Source organism: Seriola aureovittata, chromosome 2 (assembly GCF_021018895.1).
Source record: "Seriola aureovittata isolate HTS-2021-v1 ecotype China chromosome 2, ASM2101889v1, whole genome shotgun sequence".
Taxonomy (NCBI): domain Eukaryota; kingdom Metazoa; phylum Chordata; class Actinopteri; order Carangiformes; family Carangidae; genus Seriola; species Seriola aureovittata.
This window is the reverse complement of record NC_079365.1, coordinates 21,132,921-21,156,668: the sequence shown is the minus strand read 5'-3', so window position 1 is coordinate 21,156,668 and position 23,748 is coordinate 21,132,921. Positions and strand designations below refer to the sequence as shown.

The 23,748-nt window shown below is 40.3% G+C and overlaps 1 protein-coding gene across 2 annotated transcripts; it reads right to left on the bottom strand.

Annotated features, from left to right (window-relative positions):
* Positions 1-512: 512 nt before the first annotated feature.
* Positions 513-23,703, bottom strand: LOC130185415 (ras-related protein Rap-1A-like). 2 transcript variants are annotated; one of them, XM_056401889.1, is made up of 8 exons: positions 23,556-23,703; positions 16,121-16,209; positions 15,061-15,129; positions 14,491-14,547; positions 13,447-13,587; positions 8,720-8,863; positions 8,418-8,546; positions 513-1,531 (listed from the first exon to the last, which is right to left on the bottom strand). In XM_056401889.1, exons 2-7 carry the CDS (start codon positions 16,175-16,177, stop codon positions 8,457-8,459), a joined length of 558 nt encoding a protein of 185 aa, XP_056257864.1. In that variant the 5' UTR covers positions 16,178-16,209; positions 23,556-23,703; the 3' UTR covers positions 513-1,531; positions 8,418-8,456. The 2 variants fall into 2 exon arrangements, with proteins under 2 accessions (XP_056257864.1, XP_056257873.1); XM_056401898.1 differs by lacking the exon at positions 23,556-23,703 and adding an exon at positions 19,922-19,940.
* Positions 23,704-23,748: the final 45 nt, after the last annotated feature.

Genomic DNA, 23,748 nt, shown 5'->3' with positions numbered 1-23,748 from the left:
AATCCTGTCTTTCAGGTGAGAAACTAGAATTAATCCAAGCAGTGGGGGCTCAGACACTGTGGGGTTACGGCCCACACACGCCCACGCCCGCCCACACACACACACACACACATACACACACACGATCCTTTCCTCTTCCTATCCATAATGTTTTGTGTAAAGTAGTATTATCATTAAAACGATAAACTGTGTGCTCCCTATTCACTACGAATGATTGACCCATTAAGCCATATTATGTCACCTACTGTTCAGGCTTTGACTCCATACACTGTGACACTAGACAATTGATGTGTAAATCATTTCTTTTCATATACTGACTCCTAGTGGTCTGTAAAAGTAAAGAATCAATACGCAATTAACTAGAGCAAACAAAACGTCCCATGCGATTTCTATTTTTGTTATCTGTACATTTTCCAAGCCTTTAAAAACACCTTTTAATTTCACTCCTCTCAAATCAGTCAAATCCACTTTGGATAAAAGTTTAATTCACAAAAATACATTGACCAATATAATGAAAATGTACTAAAATGTACTTTAATAATCCATAAAAGCTGGAACATCATTGACAGAAAAACACAAGAAGCATTATTAGAGTTGGTTTAGTATAATATATTTCAGCTTCAAGAGACATAGAAATCAATCCTTATTTTTCCCCATATTTCTTCTATAAAAGGCCCATTTTTTTCTGAAGCATTATTATGCAAAAAATGGCATTAGAATATATTATGGGAGCTATGAAATCCCAGTGACTGAGTATAAAATTAAGTCACATCAAAGAGAGATATTTGCAGAAGAGAAGTCCATGAACAACAGGGCGAACAAAGAAAAAAAAATAAAAAATAAAAATAATAATACATATTATAGACCTTGATCTATCATCACTGACTTGACAGGCATGGAGAATAGGTGTATGGCTATAAAAAATGTCTCACTTTTCCACTTGATTTCACTTGAAAACATCTACACTTAATAACTGATGCATTTTTTTCATGCTCATTTTTGAAGAATATTTATAATCATACAACTAAAGAGGTCAACTTCCATGTCTTTCAAATACAATATTGATATTGAAAAAGATGAAAAATACTGAATCCAAGTTCTAACTTTGTTTTCCTTCTTAAACGCTGTTATCTTCCTTTTGTTAAACTGTCAAAGAAATGAAAATAAGGGGCTGCTCTCTGGCCATTTAGGCGGCTCATGGACACTTTTTTTTTCTACTTTCATTATCATCAGTTTGTGGTGTTTTTGTTTGGTGGTGCAGAAATGGAGACTGTCCGTTCAGGGTTCACACTGAAACTGAGACACAGAGGAAGGTCCTTGGAGGTGAGAGACCAGAGTCTTCTCTCTCTCTCTCTTACTGTCTTTCTCTCTCTTTATTCTCTCTCTCTCGTGTAGATCATCCTCATCTTTGATAGGAGCAGTTCAGTCAGCTGATTCACCGTTTATGGCTGATGGAGGGAGGGGGGGGGGTCGGGGCTGTTGGAATGCTGGCACGTTCCAATCAGGGCAACAGTTCTTCATTACAGCATTTCTGCAAAACAGCACAGTGGTTTAGTCTTCACTTCATGCATCATCAATGATCAGACACAGGCTCAACCCTCACGATGTCCTGAACACCATCTGTTAGCTCTCACTGCCCTCTGCTGGCTGTTCAATAACATTACATCTGAGGAGTGAATGACATGCCCCCCCCCAAAAAAAAACTTCACATTGCAATTATTTTGGCAGATATTGAGATTGCAATATGAGTGACGATTTCAGTTGGAATTGGCTTTTTTGCATTTGATTTTTATTGAAAGACATAAAAATGATGATTATGATGTAATATTTGTAGGGTCTTATAACACGCATGTTTCCTTACATCTGGAGGACATGATTTGTAGGCTGGGATATCTCTGTAGCACCACAATGCTTCATGTATGCTATGTATGACACATTTTACCTTTATCAAAAAAAATTGCAATTGCCATTGCTCCTGCAATTTTGGATATTGCACTTGGCCATGTTGCAATTTCAATAATATCCCGATTCAAGTGTTAAGCTCTATTACATCTGTTTTCTCAATCCTATGAATAGGAGGAAAAAGTTGGAGGAGAGAAGAGAAATCTGGGCCCATATTTATCAAACTGCTGAAAAAAAAGAGAAAAAAGAAAAATTTGGTCTTCAATGAGAGGTAAATGTAATAACAATTCTTATTTCATGATTCATATGATGTACCGCATCTACCAACAGAGTGTCTTGCAGCAGATGTTTATTTCCAAGTGTCTAGACTTGGTCTCAGCTTCAAAATTATTTAAGAGGGCTTATGTAAGCTTTGTTCTTGCATTTTCAAGAGGAAAACTTGCATACTGAAGCATTGGGCACAATGAAGATGGATAGTTTTAATCATTGCACTTATGTTCAGTGCTGCACCACCTGCTCATACACACCTTGCAGTCAGCACTAAAAATTGCTTAAATGTTAGATTTAAACTATCATTTTTTATACCAACTCTTAAGCTTTTATGACTTTCAAGTCAAGTTCAGGACCACTCATTCTGTGTAGGACTTAGTGGCATCTAGTGGTGAGGTTGCAGATAGCCAGCCCCTGACCTCACCCCTTCCTTTCTAAGCATGCAGGAGAACCTACAGTGGCCTTTAGGTAATGTAAAAACACCAACACGACCCTCTCCAGAGCCAGTGTTCGGTTTGTCTTTTCTGGGCTACTGTAGAAACATGACGGTGCAACATGGCTCCGTGGAAGAGGATACACTCCCTATGTGGATGTGAAGTTGTCTACGATAAAAAAAACCACAATGATTCTTAGTTTCATATTATACACTAATGAAAACATCATTAAGAATATTATATCCCATCTTTGCCAAAAGATCCCTCTAAATCACTGGCAGTTCTTAGAGGTTTTACACAACCCAGGGTGTTGAAAAACACATCACATATTCTCTCCATCTGAAAAGACTGTAAAAATGTAGATTTCATTTTGAATGCTGGTTTCTCATTTGCATCACCTACTGCCTCTTAAAATCTAGGCCTTAGAATAGGAATTGAGGCCAGCAGTGAATAAGAGAGCCCAGAGGGACGAAGAAGCCCTGTCCATTTACAACTAATCCCTTTTCTCCAGAGACACTTTCAGGACAAATGGAAGTTTAAGGAAGCTCTGAGTGAACTTTGCTTTATTTTGCTCATAACTTCTGACCAGCTGCCGTGGCTCACAGTCCAGGGATCCCACCCTGATACTTTCCAAAAACACGTATGAGGCAGTCTGCCGAGCTCCTCCTGGGATGCATAACAAGGGTACAGGAGCAATGGTGGAAGATGTCTGTCTGGCTCTGTTATGGTCCTCCACATTTATCACTTTATTGCAGCCTGCTCACACAGTAGCACCTCCTGCTATCAGCTCATTCTGTGCTCATGCCGTATTCACATCACATCAGAGTTACCGTAATTGCCTGCCACCAAATAAAGTGCCAACAAGTCAATTTAACTCAATTAATTCAATACAGAGCTACACTGAACACTAAACAATTTGCTTGCTAGGTGGTAGGACACTCTTTAAATAAATATAGCTAACACGTGTGTCTTTTCTATTTTGTTTTGTTTTAGTGAATAAGACAGCTATTGTGCAAAGATGTGAGCGCTCAACAAGTAATAAACATGGGAATCTTTCCCATCATTACCTTCCTCCCCACATGACATGAACGTGGTATTAGTGCAGCTGCTGTTGGTCCCCTCTTTGCTCAGCTTGACACAACAGTTCTGCTTTTAACTTGGTAATCAAAACAAGGTTTGTGTGGTTGGATGTCGAGAGCCACTCGTGAGCAGGTTGGTGTTGTCTTATCAAGTCCCTAACAAGTTTTTACCGATAGCAACGTCTGAGGGTGAAGCACAGGCTAAATAGAAGTGAGCATATGCATAATCCTGCAAATCCAAGCCCAGCTGGCTCCTTGAGTGGCAGGTTCTCCAGTCATTTATGGGGCATCCAACTGGGCAGGAAATGCTTTTGACTGATCTCAGGGTGCAGGGGTGGAGTTTACTATGGGTGAACCAACAGACCTTTTTCCCTGCAGACATTTTAACTTGTCATAGTAGGAAAAGCACAGGTGTTCAATGAGATAAATGATGGCTGTATTCCATTTAGGTTTTCCAGATCCAGGGCCATGCTATTATAGTGTTAAGTAGTGTTATTCCTGTGCTTTTGCTATTGTCACAGGTCAAAATGTCTGCCGTGAAAAAGGCCCACCGTCAAGTCTGTTAGAGAGTTGCATACAAAATTCTCAGCTGGAGAAACATTCACTTTAACTTCTAGATTTCAAAGTTTAAAAGACAGCCCAGAGCTCAATTACCAAGTCTATAAACTCTAATGGCAAAGTCTTGTATCGCGGTGATAAAACAACATGTGGGTTCATCTGACTCAACACTGTGCTGAATTAAACTGAGGGGAAAAAGAATTTGCTTTATCTGCCCAAAAGAATCTGAAACCAGGCTTAAAATGCCTGTCCAGAGTTTTTCTGAAACACATTGTAAACCTTTCAATCTTTAAAGACACATTATTTCTTTTTTGACTCCTTGAAAAACTAACTTTCAGCACCTCAACAATCATTATAGTATCATGCCAGAAGCTCCCTGCCGATTTCTGTCCCCAGTGCATACAGTAAAATCAGAGACAGAGAGTCCATGAGGTCATCAAACTGGGAAAGGGCCACAGAGTGAAATGTCCCAGTAACTTTCTCTCTCTGCCCCGTCCGAGGCTGGCACTGTAAGCCCGCTCTCTCTCTCTTGCAGTGTAAAGTGAGGTAGTGTGTTGTGAGCAGTGGAACAGTGGGGCTGTAATCCCATTAGTGTTGGTTCATTGGGCTGGCCAGCGTGTGAACGGGGGCAGTGGGGACAGACACCGCCCCGGGGCCTGCTGACAGAGGCCCCACTCTCACACACTCTGGACCTCTAACTGCCCAACACAGATGGATTCAGACGAGGAACGCGGTGGGTGGCTTAGCGACCCTGATGTCTGGGCTGGGCACAATGGTACTGTCTGTTTCACTAATCCGGTGTTATCGGCAATATCAAAGTTTTATTTCCCCCTACAATGCAAGTTAAAAGTAACTGAACAAGGTAGATGTAAAATCTCTGCAGCTGGCTGTGCTTTGCTGGTTTGGTGGCACTGAGGCCTTGTCCTGACAACACTGTTAACCAAAATGTGTTAACAGGCATTGTTAGGCCCAATGAGAAACTTCACAAAGACCAAAACAATAGAAAATAAACTTGTAAACTGTAGGTTGTTCAGCTACACCCTTTTTCATTTCTACACAAGACAGAGGTCCTACTACTGAGCCAAAATACACTTTTTATATCACATCTGCATATTTTTCAGTCTTGTGCACTAACCTTCGGTGCTACTAAATTGTTTATGCTCTTTTTTCTTGCACATAATTAGCTTTGACATTTTGCACTTTTACTCTCCATTCTATTGATAGCACATTGCGCAAAGATCACACAGACTAGTATGGAATCTATTATTCATCTGTTTTCATATCAGCCGTCCTGCATGCTGTGTGGATGCTGATTTTAAGGGACGACTAAAGTGGGGCAATGGTTTCTCTTCAAAACTCCCCTATAAAACAATATGAGAGTTAGAAGAAGAGGTTTACATGAGGATATAATCAGCCCCCATGTGAACCTTATATGACACCTAACTTATTGAAGGAAATGTGCTGATCCATGTAAAGACATTATTTGTCCACTCAAAGACAAGGATCAGCTACAGGACAGGATCCCTAACCATGGTAAAGTGACAGCATCTTGCTCAAGGACGCTTCAGGATGATTTACACCCACAGCAACGACAGCTTGTACTGAAGTCCTTCAGTTGAAGGTCAGAGTCTTCCCTACTCATTCTGCCATCCTGCTGTCCATTATTCTCACCCACCAACTGAAATGGTGGTCAAACAGAATGCAGCCAAAAAATTTAGGCTGCAACGGTCTCCGGAGAAGCTTCTGTATCGTTAACAAACAGGCCAAGTATCACAAAAGAAGTGTTGAGGCCGTAGTTACAATTTTGGAAAAGAAAAGACAACCCAACAATCATAGAGCCACTTTACACAAGCACTGGCCAAGTGTGTGAAGGTGCAAAAGTAAGTCAGTGTTTAAACTTCTCTCTCAAGCCGTCTGTCACAACTACTTCTGTCACTTTTTGCATGAACACATGAGTGCAACATAATGATTGCATCATCAAGAAGAGAGTCCAAAAGTGTCTTCTATTATCCCCATTTGAATGATTCATCACAGTGGGACTACAGAAGCACGTTAAGTTGTTGAATAGATTTTGAGGAAGTATTGTGATTCAACAGACTTTTCCTCCTGACTTTGAGTGTGGCCATGGGAGACAGCTATAAACACCACCGCCACCAACAAAACAACCAAGTAAGTTTCAAGCATACTGAACCCTTTAGACTTCACAACCTTGAATGTTTGGAAAGACTGAGGCCCAACTCAGTAATCGCCATGTGAGGGTGGATGCACATCATAAGATCTCACAAGATTTCCTCAAGTGACTGAACCTAAACGCATCCTCTAAGGGAAATTTTCCACATTAGAGTCAAAACATTCTTTACTTTGACTTCCTAAATCACTGAGGGATTGTTTAACTGGGGTTAAATCTTATCAGGAGCTCTTAGTGAACATGAACTCTGACCCATAATGCTAGGAGTTTAAATTAGAAGTTGGCAATATGGGTTTATATTATTATATATCTATTTATATGTTATATATAACCCTGCAGAGATTCTTCTACAGTGTTCATACAAAGGCAGCTGTGCCTTTATTATCTTTCGCTGTTAAAAGGTCATTACTGGCAGAGCTGCAAATCAATAAGCATGACTTCTTTGTGGTAGTTTTGGCAGATTTACTGTATTGCAAAACATAATAGGATTCTAATATAAAAATAGAGGTTCTGTGACAGAAGATCTTGTTCACATTGCCCACCTCCAGCTAAAATAACACACACACACACACACACACACACACACACACACACACACATGATTGTTAAATCAAAACAAAAATTTCCTTACAATTACAGTAAAAAGGAAAAAAAAAAATTCCATTGTTACAAAATCATACAGTAAATATCACTAAGGGTCGATCAAAAAATCAATAAACTAATTCTGTTTAGGCGGGGTTAACAGGAATCAGCAGTCTGGTTTACTGAGCGTGACTGTTTTCAGACATCCTCTTTACCAGCATCCTGCCAAATTGTAAAAAAATATATATATATTTTGTGAGAAAAATATTAAAAAAAAGAAAAGAAGAAGCGGTTCTTATTTCTGGGAAACAACCTGATGACAGACGGATTTCCTAGGACAAAACCAGCTGCAACGGTTTTCTGAGGTTCTTATTTAAATACAACCATCATATAGTGACTTATTCATTTAACAGTAAAAAAAAAAAAAAAAAAAAAGATTGAAAAAAGCTAATGAAAGCACTTGTTAGCCTGCCCAAAACATTTGCTGAATCTGTCATTAGTATCACAGAAATAATACTTGTTGTCAAAGGATGACTGCAGTTAAGACACATCCAACACACACAAACTGTGAACAAGATGTTCTGAGTAATAGTAGGAATAGTTCTTCGTCAGAAAAGGACTATAGAAGTATTACACCGCCTCACCATCAGTCAGTTGCACTTGAAAAACTACACAAACAACGCTTCTAGCATATACTGGCTCCAGTTAAATGAGTCCAGGTCAGGTCAGGTGCGACTATGAGGCGAGTTTATTTGGAATAAACTGACCCTGTTAAGTTAAGGTCAGCTTTCTTTCCACTACAGAAACTTTATTTGTTGCCCTCTTGATTCCCACCACCTACAGCATCTGTTGCACCCCCAGCTGCCTGGAGGGGGGGCTATCACTCTGAAATGCATCTCCAAAGGTTTCTCCAATTTCTTTAAGTGCTTAGAATCATCATCATCACATCAGGAGGGCAGGTGGCTGCTCAACAATGCCAAACATCCAGAAGGTTATAAAACTGATCTGATCAGGATGAAGGACAACTGCTTCTTAATTTCAACAGGTGAAAAGGTTTTTCAGAATGTAAAAGACTATAAGACATTTCATAGCCTTAAATTAAAAAAAAAATCTAATTCAAAATCTTTTAAGACTTAAGGATGCACGGATACCCTGTGAGCAAACAAATCTGACTTCAGCATGCTGTCTGACTTAGATGATGCTGCGTTCATCAGTTGTAGTTTATCATTCATCAGTTTCTATTATGAGTTTGTCTGCCTGTAGCTAAGATGACACAGGAAAAACAGGGCTATTACATGAAAGTAATTAACCTGACAGCCCGTCTACGCATCATGACCTCATGAATATAGCAGCTACTTGAGTATTTATGACTAACGTTATGTGTTTTATGTGACAAACACACACCTGGCTCAGAGCTGCTGCAGGGGCTGGAAGGGGGGGTCTTTAAAGCAGGACACAGTTGGATTTCTTTTTCGCCTTCTTCTTTTCCACTGGCGTTTTCCTATTTATCTGTCTGACCAGGTCATAGAAGATCTAGGAGAGACACCAGACAAAAAGAGAAATGATACACGACACCAAATACAACTGCAATTAGAGTCACCACCAATTAAACAATTCCTTTAATCAATGTAGTATTTAGGCAGGTGTCTGAGGACTGGCTGTTTACAGTGCAGGGTCACCAGTGGTTTGTTTTTGTGTGTACTCACATCGAGGACGTTGATCTTTGACTTAGCAGAGGACTCTAAAAAGGCACAGTGGTTCCACTGTCTGGCCAGGTTCTGGCCCTGCTCCTTTCCCACCACACGCTCATCCTCCAAGTCGCACTTGTTCCCCACCAGGATCATCGGCACCTGAAGACAAATAAGAGAAAGTACGAGTTAATCCCCCTGAGCCAAATTTGTAATTTTGTCTTATAAAAATAAAATAGACTTGCTTCATAAATGCAACTGAAATAGAACGTGTTAAATATTTACAACATTGAGGCAAAATGATTACAGCAATAAATACTAAATTATCAGTACCTGAAGAAGAAAAACAGCATTTGAATGAAAAAATGTTAATCAAACACACGTGTGACATTTATTTTGAGTGCTAAGTCCATCGGTGCTTAAGTACGTCTACAAAAATAAATAGAGTAAAGGGAGGGAAAGAAGGAGAAGGCAAGTAGAGAGGAATATGTGGTAAAAGAGGAAAATGAGGCGTGAGATGATAGAAAGGATAATAAAGAAAAGCAGGGGCGGAAAGTGAACATGAAATAGAGGAGGGAATTCACGTGATGAAAACAAGGTGAGTGAGACAGGGAGTTACAGCAAAGTAGCAATTTTAATGTTTTTGGTACTAGTGCCGATACAATATCTAAGCTTCAGTGTGAATTCCAAAATCATACTTATTAGATACAACTATGAATATTTCAATATTATTTGAATATGAATATTTTCTTTAAATAAAAATCCATGTGCATTTTGAAGCAGTGCATAAAAAATAGAGTGGAATGGCCACATAACGCTTGGATGCTGCAAAGAAGGTGGTGTATAAAGACAAAATACAATACAAACTGATGGAAGCAGACTTGAATAAACTGGCGTTGCAGTGCCTGCTGTGCTGTAAACAAAGCATCTTCTGCAGCCGAAAAAGGCAGGAGAGAGAATAAAAAAAAAAAAAAAAAAAAAAAAAAGAGTGCGAGTTCAGTGCTGTACCATTCATCATGAAGCAATCACCTCCTGCACTCGCACATATGAAATTAATCAAACGTCACTGAAACCATCACAATGACTCTAAACAGACCTAATTTTAGTCACATCAGTATGTTCGAAAAATTCCTTCATACAGCCTACCCCCGAAGTGTAACAATGACACTGGCAACATTAAAGTTTGTGAAGGTTCAGTGCAAAGGGAGAACATTTCAACTAGGCCTGGGAGGTGGAAAGATCAATATCAGGACAACTTTTCACATAAAGGAAACTAAATTACTTGTTCAATCTCAAAGTACAAAAGAGAAAACCTAATTAATATGTAGCCTATTCATTTCAATCTGAAGCCTGAATGTGGGAGGGTCGCAAAGACGATCAAGAAAATCAATCCATCCCTCTGGGAAGGCAAAGAAAATCATTTGGGTTACACAACAAGAGATTAAAGAATCAATATGAATGAACAAGGAAGGTAGGTTATTTTTGTTTTGTTGCTGTAAAGAGGAAATCCTTTCCAACTAAAACTGAAAACACAACTGCTGACATGAAGTCCAGCTGGTTTTGGAATCTCCCAAATACCCAACACTTCTGCTTTTGTGCACTCAGCCAGATGTTTTAACAACCAAGGTCAAAAAAACAAAAACTCTCTGAGGAAGAGAGAATATTCTGGGCAAAACTTCAGCCCTAACTGTCACACTGGGCAGCGCTGGGGCAGTCAGGGTGTCGGGATGCGTCTCATCCTGCCTGCTGTTTCCTGACCGGCTATCTAGGGAGCACGCTGGCCCGGAGGAAGCCATGGCAGCCCCGCCCAGCCGGGATAACATCGCTTTCCTTCCTGAATGTTTTCGAACATTTCAGTTGGATTCCATGCTCTGGTTGCTCCCTGGAATTACATGATAGTGTCAGACTGTTTGTTTGTGCGCGCGTTTGTTTCGTATTCACATTTCACATTTAAACAAGGCTCTATAATACAATCCCACTGTAAAACCTTGGGACAACAGACAAAGCCACAAGACTCAACTTTGAGCACAAATTTTTCCAAAGGTTCACAGGATATTCATGTTGGTGGTGAAGCTTAGCAATTAACAGACATAATCAACGAGTGGAAAACTTTGCATGCAGCACAACAGGCGCCAATAACTTATCAGCTGGAGAAATCTATTTGTGGTGGGCCTGCAACAAATAAATCTATGCATGGGAAATCCTGTCTTCACTACCCTCTTCTGAACCAGAAACTGCCCCCAGACGTGTCTTGTGGCTCTGGAAAAAACTGGATATTTGTACGTAATATGGTAGTATCCTGACATGTGCTAACTTGCTCATACTTCAGACCTTTTCCCACCCACAAGTCTGGGGGACTGTTAAGAGGTCGTATTTGACAGCGGTATGCCCACATTCCTCCGACTACTTTTTGAAGGTATAGGATGAATATTCCGGGGTCCTTCTTTTCTTTTCCCTCTCTTGCTCTCTCTGGGCTGTGGGGCAGACGACAGGAAACTACGATGTTTAGATTAACCCCACGGAGGTTGCTGCTTGATGTTTGATATCCAAACAAGCCTTCGCACTGGACTGCTGAATGACATTTCTCCCAGGGGTCCTGGGAGAAGCAGTGGTATGCCCTCCTAACACAAACTTTGAGCCAAGCTGGGATGAAAAGGATGGAGAGCGGGATGGAAGGATGAAGGTATGCAGGGAAGAAAAAATGCTCAGTGTCAGCAGCACACGAGGCAGCATTAGCCTACTTGAAGAATCCACACAGTCCACAGAGAATCTGTTCATACGCTGTTAACATGCTACAGACAGGTCCTATCCCGCCCACAATGGCATGCTAGAGATTGGCTTGCGGGGAACACAGAACAGGACAGTATAGAGTAGTTTAAATGAATGGAGCCAGTCGCTCCAAATGGCGTGGTGAGTCACAAGCATGGAGTCAGTTATTTGTACCATCCTAGTCAGACAAGCAGAGACGGACATGGCCCGGAAAAGTCATAAGACCTCTCTTACATAAGAACTGTGGAAGGAAGTGAAGGGAAGTGAGCTTTTAATACACTGGTGACTACTTTATTCTTGACTCCTAACGACTTATTTAAGGAGACGGAATTTGGCCCTACTGTGTTCAATGTACAGTCATTAAAAGGCTGTTTTAATTGAGCTTGGCAACATTAGGTGCGTCTGTACATTTTGCCAGCTTTGCAGTAAATGGTGCGTGGCAGAGCTGAGAATGAGAACAGCTGTAGCAGCAACTAGAGTGTCTGCTTTAGCTCTGCAATAGCTTGAAAGCTTTCAATGAATAAGAAATCTGTCCTCTTGGATGAAAAAAAGTTAAGCATTTCCTTCGGTCGTGCATTCCTGCAAGGGGCAAAGAAAGATAAACAGATGTCACTGCCATCATAGGTAAAGGCTTAAACCACCACTGGACTGATAGCTGACAGAGTGGACATAATTGCCAGATAAGCACAACTGTTTAAACCGGGGATATATTAAGAGGGAACAGTTAGAGAAGAAAAGGGACATCAACTGTTTTCTTGCATGTTGAGGAGCCACTGATCCTGCAATCCATCTGTTAGCCTGAGGCTAACCTCAGCTCCCTAACCACGGAGGCTCTAATGAAGTACCACAGCCTCACGATCCAGTGTGTTTTTGATGAGCTGAGGCTTTCCTTGCACATCATCCCTGACAGTCCAATCACCAGCACAGAGTGCCAGACCACAGTAAGACCACAAGGCAGGCCATAGAGAAGAGGGGGGAAATACAGAGCAACAGGCACTGAAAAGGCAAGTACAAAAAATAAATAAATAAATAAAAAAAAGCAGAGCACACTGGCACTGATATAGAGGAAGGGGAACAAGGGAAGGACCGATAAAAAGATGGGACAGAAAAGAGTGGTGAAAAACTTCTGCACCAGGCTGCAAAGGAGCTTCATAGATGGTTGACGGGGAACAGAGAGCAAGAGAGGGGAGGAAAGAGTGAGCGAGAGAGGGTTATGGTAACATTCATTCCCTCCAGAGATCACCAAAAAAGGGCATCTTAGATTCTGCTGACGCACTGCCCCACCAGAAAGGGGTTGGAGGGTTTACTCACTCCAACAGCCTCACAATTTACCAGAGATACAAAAACATGGAAATGTGTTGCTGACAAATAAAGCAAAGCAGGAAAACAATTAGATGAGACATCCTTATTTGCACTGTACCACATTGTATTCACATACAGCAAAAACTATGGGTTTAACATCTCCAAGTTAGATAAATTTCCCAACTATTTACTGGACTCTTAGCTAAGTTGGGACCAGTGTTGTGATTCCATGTTAAACACAGATGAGGTAAACAAACCACAGGGACCTCCATGATGGTAGCATTAGCTAATGCTAGGCTACATTCAGTACACAAGTTCCACTAAGTGCTTTCTCATTGTTTGCACTCCACAGACAACACAGAACCCACATCATGACACCAAGAGCATTAAGTCGAGGTAATACAAATTTGTAATTACTGGCATAAGATGCAGTGATTAAACTGTTGAATGGTATCCATAGCAACAGCATGATCACATCCCTGAACAATGTAGGTGGCTGAGAACATGAAAGTGGGGCGCTTACTTATCTGTACTATCTTCCACTGAATCTGGTGACTACAACATATTGAGACATTATATAGAATAAAATAAAATGAGAAAAGGTTCTGTGAAGAAATGTGGAAGAGTTGCTATAAACATGCTTGTAAGCCTCGGTGTGCACACTGTATACTTACATCCTCTGTGTCCTTTACTCGTAGAATCTGTTCTCTCAGGTCCTGGAGGTCGTTGAAGGTGGACTGTGCTGTGATGGAGTATACCAGGGCAAAGCCTTGGCCGTTCTTCATGTACAAGTCCCTCATTGCTGTGAACTGCTCCTACACAGCGGAAAAAATGAAGAGAAAGAACGGGCATGATCTCTGTCATATGCCTTCTGGCATTTTATATCCTGTTAAAGATTTATTGTAAAAGTCTGTTGCATTTAACAGAAAGTCACACCGGTGTGAACTGCTCCGAGATGCACTGTATAGCGGATGTTTGAGTCAAAAAATGAGTCAGTTGCTTTTCAAGTCAAAGTGTGAAACATTTGATGTTTACTGCAATGTGAGGATTCGCTTTCCTTGTCTTTCTTCATAGTAAACTAAAAATATGTATGGGTTTTGGCCGGTTTGTCACACACAACATGCATTTTTAAAATTATCTGCGGATATTTTATACATCAATGATTATTGGAGGAAATATGATGATTAGTTACAGCCCTGGTCGACGCAGAAAGGACACAGTGCAGTACAATTGTTGGATCTCTGTCAAGTTTGACCTCTGTCAAGCACCCATTGACCTCCACTTGTTGCTTGTCCACCATCAACATGATGGCAACCTACTTATAGCATTGGGTATACCATAGGCAAGTACCTTACTCACATTCTTCCAGAAAACACACCATACTGTGTTACTTTGAGGTTGCAATATGTGGGGGAAAATTGTAAGGTTGTGACTTGATGGCTTCTCAGCAAATGAAAATCTTTTAACGCAATTTCTGCTGATTTATTCACCAGCAGAATCTTTGCAACTTTGTACTTTTACCTCCCTTCCATGCGTTTACATCCCATCAAATGTCATTTATCTTCACCAGCCCTGTTTTTGCTCAAAATAAATTACTGTTCTGGAAGACAGAGAGTTTCCCATAACCTACAATGTCAGCGTTCAATACAGTGACTCATTCCGGATATACAGAAAAGCTGGATATTGACAGAGCTTTTAATGGCAAGGAGTTCACTTACTGTGCCTGCTGTGTCGAGAATTTCAAGCATACATTGCTGCCCGTCTACCTCCACTTGCTGTAAATAAAAAGGGAAAAAAAGAAACATGGCAACAGAATGAGATAATGTAAAACTTAATTTTAGGTCACTGGGCACATTATATTCCATGTTTAAATTCCTGCATACAATAAGTACAAAGAGAGACAATTAACCCACAGCAGAAAAGGGAAAGCAAGAAAGAATAAAAAAAATGTAAAGCAGGAGGAAAGAAAATGAAGGAAAATCAGGAGAGAGAGAGAGAGAGAGAGAGAGAGAGAGAGAGAGAGAGAGAGAGAGAGAGAGAGAGAGAGAGAGAGAGAGAGAGAGAGAGAGAGAGAGAGAGAGAGAGAGAGAGAGAGAGAGAGAGAGAGAGAGAGAGAGAGAGAGAGAGAGAGAGAGAGAGAGAGAGGAATTGAGAAAATGAAAGGAGTTACATGACAAAAAACAAGAGCACAATATCATGACGTGAACTTGCAGAGCAGCTGCTAACAATCAGCTCATTCCAAGCAAGCGCTCACTGCCTCTCCCACTTCCCCCTCACGGGACACTCACCTTTCTGTATGAGTCTTCTATTGTAGGGTCATATTTTTCCACAAAGATTCCCTGTACAAACTGAACTGTCTGCAAGAGAAGACACAGAACAAGCCGACATCAGATCAATGTCACCTTCCGGGCACAAAAACAAAATGTCAGGAGTGGCAAATATGGCCAGAGTGCCATGTCTTCTGGCTTATTATAAAAACTCGGACATCTAGATTGACGATGTTCATCACGGTGATGAGCAGCAGACAGAATTAAACTAAAACCACAGTACATTCATTTTATTGACATGTGTGACTATATTGCAAATGAAAAGTTTGGACTGAGCTATATAAAGCACTGCGCTTAGTGGCAGGTTTACATTCGGGGTAGACTGAGTTCACCTGATAACGTCTTAAGGTCTAAACATGTCAGCCTGCCAGTTCGAGGGATTAATCCGACTTTGACACCTGGTTGAAGTTGGATAAGCTGGGCATATAACATTTCACAGACATGCATGTTCTCCTGACAACCTTGCCAATAAAATACATACGAGTTCGACATTTTGTGTCTGCTCTTCATCAAACCCATGCAAAAAAAAAAAAAAAAAAGAAGTGAAAATTGATTAATATATTTAATCTGCCTTTATGGAATTTGGATTTAAATTATATCACAGTAAACTGGTTCACAATTACACCATCTAGAAACTAACAGATGGATGAGAACTACGGATACAAATCAACAAGGCTGCAGCAGACATACCTAGTTTTTTTAAAAAGAACTACATAAAACTGGTCAAAAAGACAGTAGGCGTGAACTCTTGTCAGGAAACACAAGTAGAAAATCAGGAAAAGGACACTTTCGTCTGTTCTCTTGTGGCTTCCTATAAGAGAAAAAAACAAAAACAAAAAAAAACCCACCCTGATTTGCCTTACCTTCTTTTACCACATACTTTTCTCCAAAAGCGAGCAAAATGTCTTGCTGTTTCACTGACAGCTATCTGAGAGAGTCCTACAAAGTCTTTAGGAAACACACTGCACAGGAGTCAGAGACAGAGGGAGACAGGAAGGGGGTCAGGAGTCTGGATACTCACCAGAGCGGACTTGCCCACACCTCCAGAGCCTAACACCACTAGCTTGTATTCACGCATGGCGGGATTGCTTCACTGGACAGCCCAACAGTCTGTAGTGGACAAACAGGGAGAAGCAAAATGGGACAAACAAAATGAGAAAGTTGTGAGAAAAAGTGAAACGAAACTAAAAACAAGTTCTACTTCTTTTCAAGCAAAACAAAGGAATTTTCCCAGTCTGGTCTCTGAATTTTTCCTCTCTAGTAAGGAAGGATTCTAGTCATTCCTGGAGGTTATGGACAAGACGGAGCACAACAATAGAGGGAACACCCATAAGTGGAGCTGCTTCAGGGTGGAGGAGGTGAAGGGTATGTGACCCCTCTCTAACACAAACCAGCTGTGAGGTGTATGAGTGCAGGGGGAACTGAAGGGGAGATGATACATGGATCTGGCAGATATTCATCCTAATGACACAATCATCTGGCCTACACACACCAAAACACACCCTGCTGTCAGATTTTGAGTCATTGACATATTTTTGGTATTTTAAAACAGCAATATGGTGTCAGTCGTTTTCACTAATGACAGAAAACAGCTGAGGGAAGAGGAAACTGCAATGGGGAGGAAATTATTAAATCACTGAAATATCCCTTTAAGAGACATGCAGGCTTTGAATCATTGGCACACATTGTGGCGTAAAGTCAGTTGAGTTAGCCAACTGGGTCACTACAAGCTGGGCAACAGAGGCTGCCTCTCTAAAGTTTAGTTGTAGCTGGATGAAGAGTTGGATTTCTGGTTCTTCGTCTACTGACCTGACTTCATATCAAATTATAATTCTGTAAAAGGTCTATGGCTAACGACTATTTAAACGACTGATTTTAACTACAAACATTTGAGCTCTAAGACAATCCTAATAATCCAAAGGGTTTAAAATGTTTTATTTGGCTAATAGACAGAAGAAATTCTCTAAACTCATCGAACAACACTTTTCCTTCAATTGATATGAAAAAGTCACAATAATTAGTTTTGGATATACATGGTTTCACCTGGACAGTTTTAGAACTTCTGTTGACATTACTCTTTTCTTGTAAATACAATGAATTTTGCAATTCTGCTGAATTAGAGATATTTTTTCAACCTGCACTGAAAGTAAAGCAGATCACAATGGTAATAGTTTAAAAATCAAATCACATCACACACTCAAGTTAGATGAGACTAAGAGCTAACGATTATTAATATGATGATTTAATATGGAGAATAATTTATCAATCAATTAATCATTTGGTCTAACAAAGAAGTGAAAAAATGCCAATGACAAGGACTCCAAGGTAACATCTTTAAATGTCTTGCTTTGTCTGACCAATAGTCTAAAACCCAAAGATATTTAGTTTACAATGATATAAACTTATCACAATGGAGAAGTTGAAACCAGATATTTTGCTGGATGAATTGGATATTTCTCTGTCGATCGACTAATCAATTATCCAACTAAATGGTGCTGATATTGCCATCCAAATTTTCCGATAATTGTTACAAGCTTGATCTCTGCCTGTGCCATTTCCACACTTTCTCTCTGGAAAAAATGAAATTCTTTAACACTGTGTTTCTGTACTGTACACACCAGAGAACTAACAGCTTATGCTTTAATGAACCTTGGTCCTGAAAACAAGAGACTAATACTTGTGGCTTACTGGTTGAAAAGTGCAGCTTGTTGGCATCATGACCGTGTTGAAAATCAGAAAGTGGCTTATGTTAAAATCAGGTCCCAAAGAAGACGATATAGCTTCGCTTGATAATCAACCCTTTTTGCAAACCATCAAAAGCTAATCGCCAGCCACTGTGGGAAGCAGATGATCCCCTCCTACACTGTTCTTTTTACAGCACACTCCATCGAAATACTCAGGGGAGGTGGACAAAGGACTAAGGACCTCCAACTTCAATCACAAGCAGTGACCATGTGGGATATGAAGCCCTGACTGTGAATAATTCATATTCACTAATCCTCTACACACAAAGAAGTTCTCCTTGCACGATTAGGGAGGAGCCATTGGAGGGAGAAGAAAAAGAACAGGGCTGCACAAGTGCTATGCAAACAGTCTCTGCTGCACTCTCATGTAAACATTCAAGTGCAGAGTCAAGTGCATGCACAGTGTCACCATATACAATGTCATGCAGACAATGTCAGACTTCGATTTAGGCTAGGCCTCACTTGTCAGCTATCTGCACATCATGTTTCTTGTATGGACACTGTGGACTGACCCCTGCTAAGACAGATGACGTCAGGAGCCCACTCTGTAAGTGGCTGTTAGATTATTACAGTATGTGACTGCTTCAAAAGGTTGTTATAAAAGGACATCTGCTCCTCCAAATGTACCATCTTTAAATTCATTCCTTGAGGGATGAGCCAAAAATGAGACACATAAAACACACCAATGTTTAAATTTTTGGCCAATAAAGTACGTAGAATTTTTTTAATAGGTAGATCTGTTTAATGTCTATCTGCATTTTATCAAAAAGTTGTTCGGTTACACGCTCAACAGCACAAACTCCCAAAATCCCGTTTCCAGCTTCTCAAACAGTAGACAAAACAAAGACATTCGAGGAAGTCACCTGAAGTCACATATAATTAAATTGTTTTCCTTTTTAAATATCTCAAAATAAAAAATACATATACGTGTTCTTTTTAATACCTAAATTGAATATGAGCCCATTGTATGCACTGTGTTTGTAGGGTTTATACACTATGTGGATACTGAGGATGAGCTTTTGGTTGAATATTACTGACATGTACACAAGTTTCGTAACCAAAAACTTTACTAAAAAGAGAACTAAGATAATTTTTCTCCTTATGTAACTGAAAGTGCTTAGCACAGCAAAAAAAAAAAAAAAAAAAGGCCAGCTAAGCATTTTAGTTTAAATGAAAAATCTTTATTTTTTAAGTCTAACATGAAAACGATTAGTTTAACAGCCTAATACGACCCATCTTTTTAGCAACGTTGCCAGTGGTGATTTGGTTAGTAGTTCAAAAAATCTCCCTACTGTAACTGTGTCATCCACCTGGGTTTTTTTTATTTATATGTATGTTATAATACTACATGAGGCTTGGCAGGTCATTTAAAGATGAAACAACTTTTGCCTGGAAGTAAAGACGATCAAGTTTTGAAGCTGAAACGCTTCATTGAGCTTTAAACCCCTTGTAAAGGCAAGGTTGTAAGTATGTATAACCGAGCGCGAGTAGGAGTAAAGGACAAACTTTCTAAGCTCTAGTGTCTTAATTCATGCTCTCAAAAAAGAAATGTGGTTGTGCTTGATCCCTGCAAGACACACCACCTTCCACAAACTAAATAACATTATTGATCAAGACTCAAAACAAACTCTGCTTAATATTCAATTAGTGAACGACACCCATCTCCCTTAACTCCTTTCTTTTCGAGCTATCCGCTCATGGCTGCAGCCTTTTCTACAAAAGGCAAAAACAGAACCAGGGATGTGACTGATTAGGATGCTCTTGCTCTGACACCTATTCTGCATACAAATTTTCATACCAGGGAACTACAATAAACGCTGCACTCTCTCATCCAACTGCCTACACACTCACAAAGCTCACGCGGGCACACACACACTCAAGGCCATTTAAGGACATCTCCCTTTAACACCAAACGTTTCGCCATTTCCACTGCCCTCGACTACACACTGTCATTCCCAACAAAACAAACACATCATGGCCGGTCCTCTGCTCTCGTAGTAACCCCAGCAAATAAGGAGAGAGGGAAGGCCACATGCCACAGAAAACATGCTCCACCATGACATCACTGCATCACTCACCCTCTACAACCAAAGGTATGTATCCATCTATGGCTGGAAACTGGATGAGGTGGTGCTGCTAGCAAGAATATGCAGCGAATGTGAGTCTGCATCAACTACAAAACTCAATCTGAGAGCAGGAGGCTACACAGCTAAACTACAACACACAGCATCCACTATTTCCTGTTCTAGCGAGGCTAATCCGACAGCAAAGAAGCTGTCACAGCAACTGACTCAGCAGGCAGTATGATTGACAGCTGCCCTCTCTATCTTCTACCCTGTGCGGATGGTAAAAATGCACACATCCGCTGGTTAAGCTAGCAGCATGATACCAACTCTTGTTGGATCTTTTTTGCTTGCTTGTTGACCCACATGACAATTATGGCATCTACACTGTAAAAAAAAAAAAAAAAAAAAAAGTATCTCCTTTAGGTTTAAGGGAAGGAAAAAACAGCGTGAGCTAATAACTGTTCTGATGGAGTGTGTTTTGATGTTGATAAGCTCCTGGTTACTCATTACCTTCACCACAACCACAGTTCACATCTACTGTTCACAGCAAGCTTAGCATAAGAAACCCACAAAGTTTAGGGGAATAACCAAGACGCTACTGAGAGCAGACAACCTGTCAAAGAAAGGGTTTAAGTAAAGAAGATGAAGAACTGACTTTGTTTTAAAGCTAACTTATTTCCAACTAATATCCTGATAATTTCTTAATCACTTCCTGGAAATAAGTGTGGATTTCCAGAGCAATTTCTTTCAAAACTACTTTTCCACTTAAACCCAAGTTAAAATGATTTTAATATTCATTCTATTTAATTTATTATGCATTTTAGGTAATTACTTGAAACTTGGTAATGCCTATTTTACAGGTCTGTACATTCCAGCTTATTCCAAATAAGATTTCTTTGGAAGGCTTTCCTTTGTATTAATTAGAGGTAAAGTAAAGAGCGTTCAGTTGGTACACTTTCAGTTATTTCTAAACGCTAAGCTGGAACAATCTCCAGAATTTTGCAGGTGAGCTTCCTTGCAAAAATTAGTAATAAATATTCACTGGGGTTTACATTTGTTTCACAGAAATTCATCTTGAAGTCAATAATAAATTAAAAACAGTTGAGTTTGGTACCAATTACAGAGACTGAAACTGAACTCAAACTACATGGTTGTTCCCTGGAAACTCTCAAGAATTTATTGGGAAATAATGGACCTGTAAAATAAAGCTTCATGTTGCTCTTCATGTTCAACTACATGATTACCTGCGGTCAAAATGCACATTTTTGCATGTTCAGCTGACATGCTGTGCCCTAAAAGACTTGCTAGTTTAGCAGTTAATTGGAAGTGACTAATTGGAAGTATAACAATTGAACTGTCTCTAATTTACCTGAAATTTGTCCCAAATTACATAGTTCTTCTCAGGAAACTTCCTAGGAAATTAGGAACCTATGGGCCTATAAAAGATGATAAAACACAAATGCTAGTAGCAAAGCTTAAAAAAGAAATAGAAATGGTACATTTTCACAGGGGCCAAGTACTGTATTGTTACTTTTTAAAAGCTGATCTTCATGTGTGATAGATGGGTTAGGGTTAGGGCACTAACCCTACATTAACTGGCCTCAGGAAATCAAGCCTTCTGAGTAATAGAGATGTGTCTAATATCTACCTAGGGAATACAGACATTTGTTCATCTCTCTGAAGATGGTTTTTAAACTTACTGCACAACTAGATCTAACCTAAAATTAAAAAAAAAAATTAAAAATTAAAGAACCAAATGTTACCATTATATAGTTGCATTTTCCTTATGTCTCCTTTCAGGCCCACCACAACCTTGAATGACCCCATGAGTCAGAGAAAAACTGCAGCTAGGCTCAGAAAACTTTGCTGTGACTTAATTATGACAAAGATCTGTAACTGACAAACACCATCAGCCAAATGCATATGTGTCACTGGGGCCTTGACCTGTAACCACATCCTCTTTCCACAGCACAAGGCGGCTTCATGCTGATAGGATGGAAAAGGAGTAGCAGCCTACTAAAATAGCGTCTTCCAGTCTCTGTTCCTGTTCAAGACTCCAGACAACAGGCTTGTATTGAACAAGGGGGAAGAGGTTTTAATAGCTTGTATATCATTATCAAAATTTTTAGTTATGAAGAGATTCGGGGGCACAGGATGAGGCAGAAGTATCGTACCTATCAACACAGAGTGTAAAACAGCGCCTTTGAGATACTTAACCTCCTTGCAGAAATGTCTATTTCACACAGCAGTTGGGGATGGTTTCTGTGCGATTCACCAAAATAAATTCTAAACTTTTTAAGACCATCTTTAACACCACGTAGAACATATCTAATGTATGTTTCATGACCATACCATCCCCAGTGTGAAGATATGATGGAAAACAATTATCAACAATATGGCCAAGAAGTTTTTTTTAGCTCCTGTAGGCAGTTGTGGTAGTTTTTTCTACAGGAAACTCCACAACAAAAAAAAAAGGAAAAATTGTGAACAATCCATTATCACAAGAATCCTACTTTTTGTTTTAAAAGGTGTGTAATGCCTCCCTACACCCTGAAATTGGATTCAAAGACAATTTGTGACCAACATTACTGCCAATATGAGGCAACAGAAAATATTCAAGACTCTCTCACATTTTCTATGACCTTCTTCTGGGGAAGCTAAATACAGTGTTTTTAAGACTTTTCAAAATCTGCAGATGCCCTGTTAGAATATTCTATTATCAATCAAGTAGTTCAAGGATGATGAGTACACACCTTTCCTGTTTCTCACCACTCTCCTCTGCAGCAGATAAAACCTGCAACAGGCTGCAAAAAAAGCTTGGACCCAGACGAGAGAAAATCATTTGAGCTCTAAGGTTATCTCACTGTGAATCTACCTAATTTGCTTACAGCAGTAGCATATGTTTATCACTCCAGGTCATGCTAAGTCCCTGCAATCTGTGGCTCTGACTACACCAGAGAGCCACCAACCAACACTCGTTAGATGTGTGATTATTACAAACGTAGCTTCCCTAAAATTAATCAAAATCAGTTCAAATCATAAACCCGCTTACAGATAAATCCTTAAAATACCATAAGCTATAATCCCGGCCACTGAGGCCAGCATCTGTCCATAAACAATCCAGTTACATACCAGCATCTACTCTGAGTCCCGTTATCAAGCTTGTTAGCAAAATGCCGCTAACTAGCTAGCTTTAACTGCCTGCGACGGGCCGACACTTCATAAACCGCTAGCTACGGCTCGTTAGCAAGCAAGCTAGCTAGCCGACACATTCCTGTCCTCGGCGTATGATCAAAACATAGCTAGGCTGTCAGGAATACGCAGCAATCAAACGCGTTTTACAGCTCAAATATCCAACGGGCTTGGCAGGCTTTAAATCAACCCGCATTCCGGTGTTATTCGCTCGGGAAAGGCAACTGATTGCTAACGCTACCTGCCCTTCCGCCTGGCCTTGACTAAAATGGGAGTGCACACTCCCGTTTTGTACTTGCGGACAATTCTTCTCATTTATCCGACAAATAAAACACACCCTGCGCACTCTACCGTATCTGCTTATTGTCCCCCAAGTGTCGACGCTACTTGCGCCCAGGTAAATGAGTTATTTGACGGCGTTTAGCAGCTGGTAAAGTTTGGTATTTGCACTCACCGTTTCTCGCTCGCTGTCTCTCGCCGCTCCGCAAGTGTCAGTTTGCCTCCGGCCTCTGTGCGAAGAGACGTCACTCCCCACTATTTCTCATTTTTCTTAAAAGGGCATGACACATGGGCCACCCGTCCCGCACCATTTGCATGATAACGGGCTGCACAGTAATGATGAGTGTCAATAGAGATACACACACGCA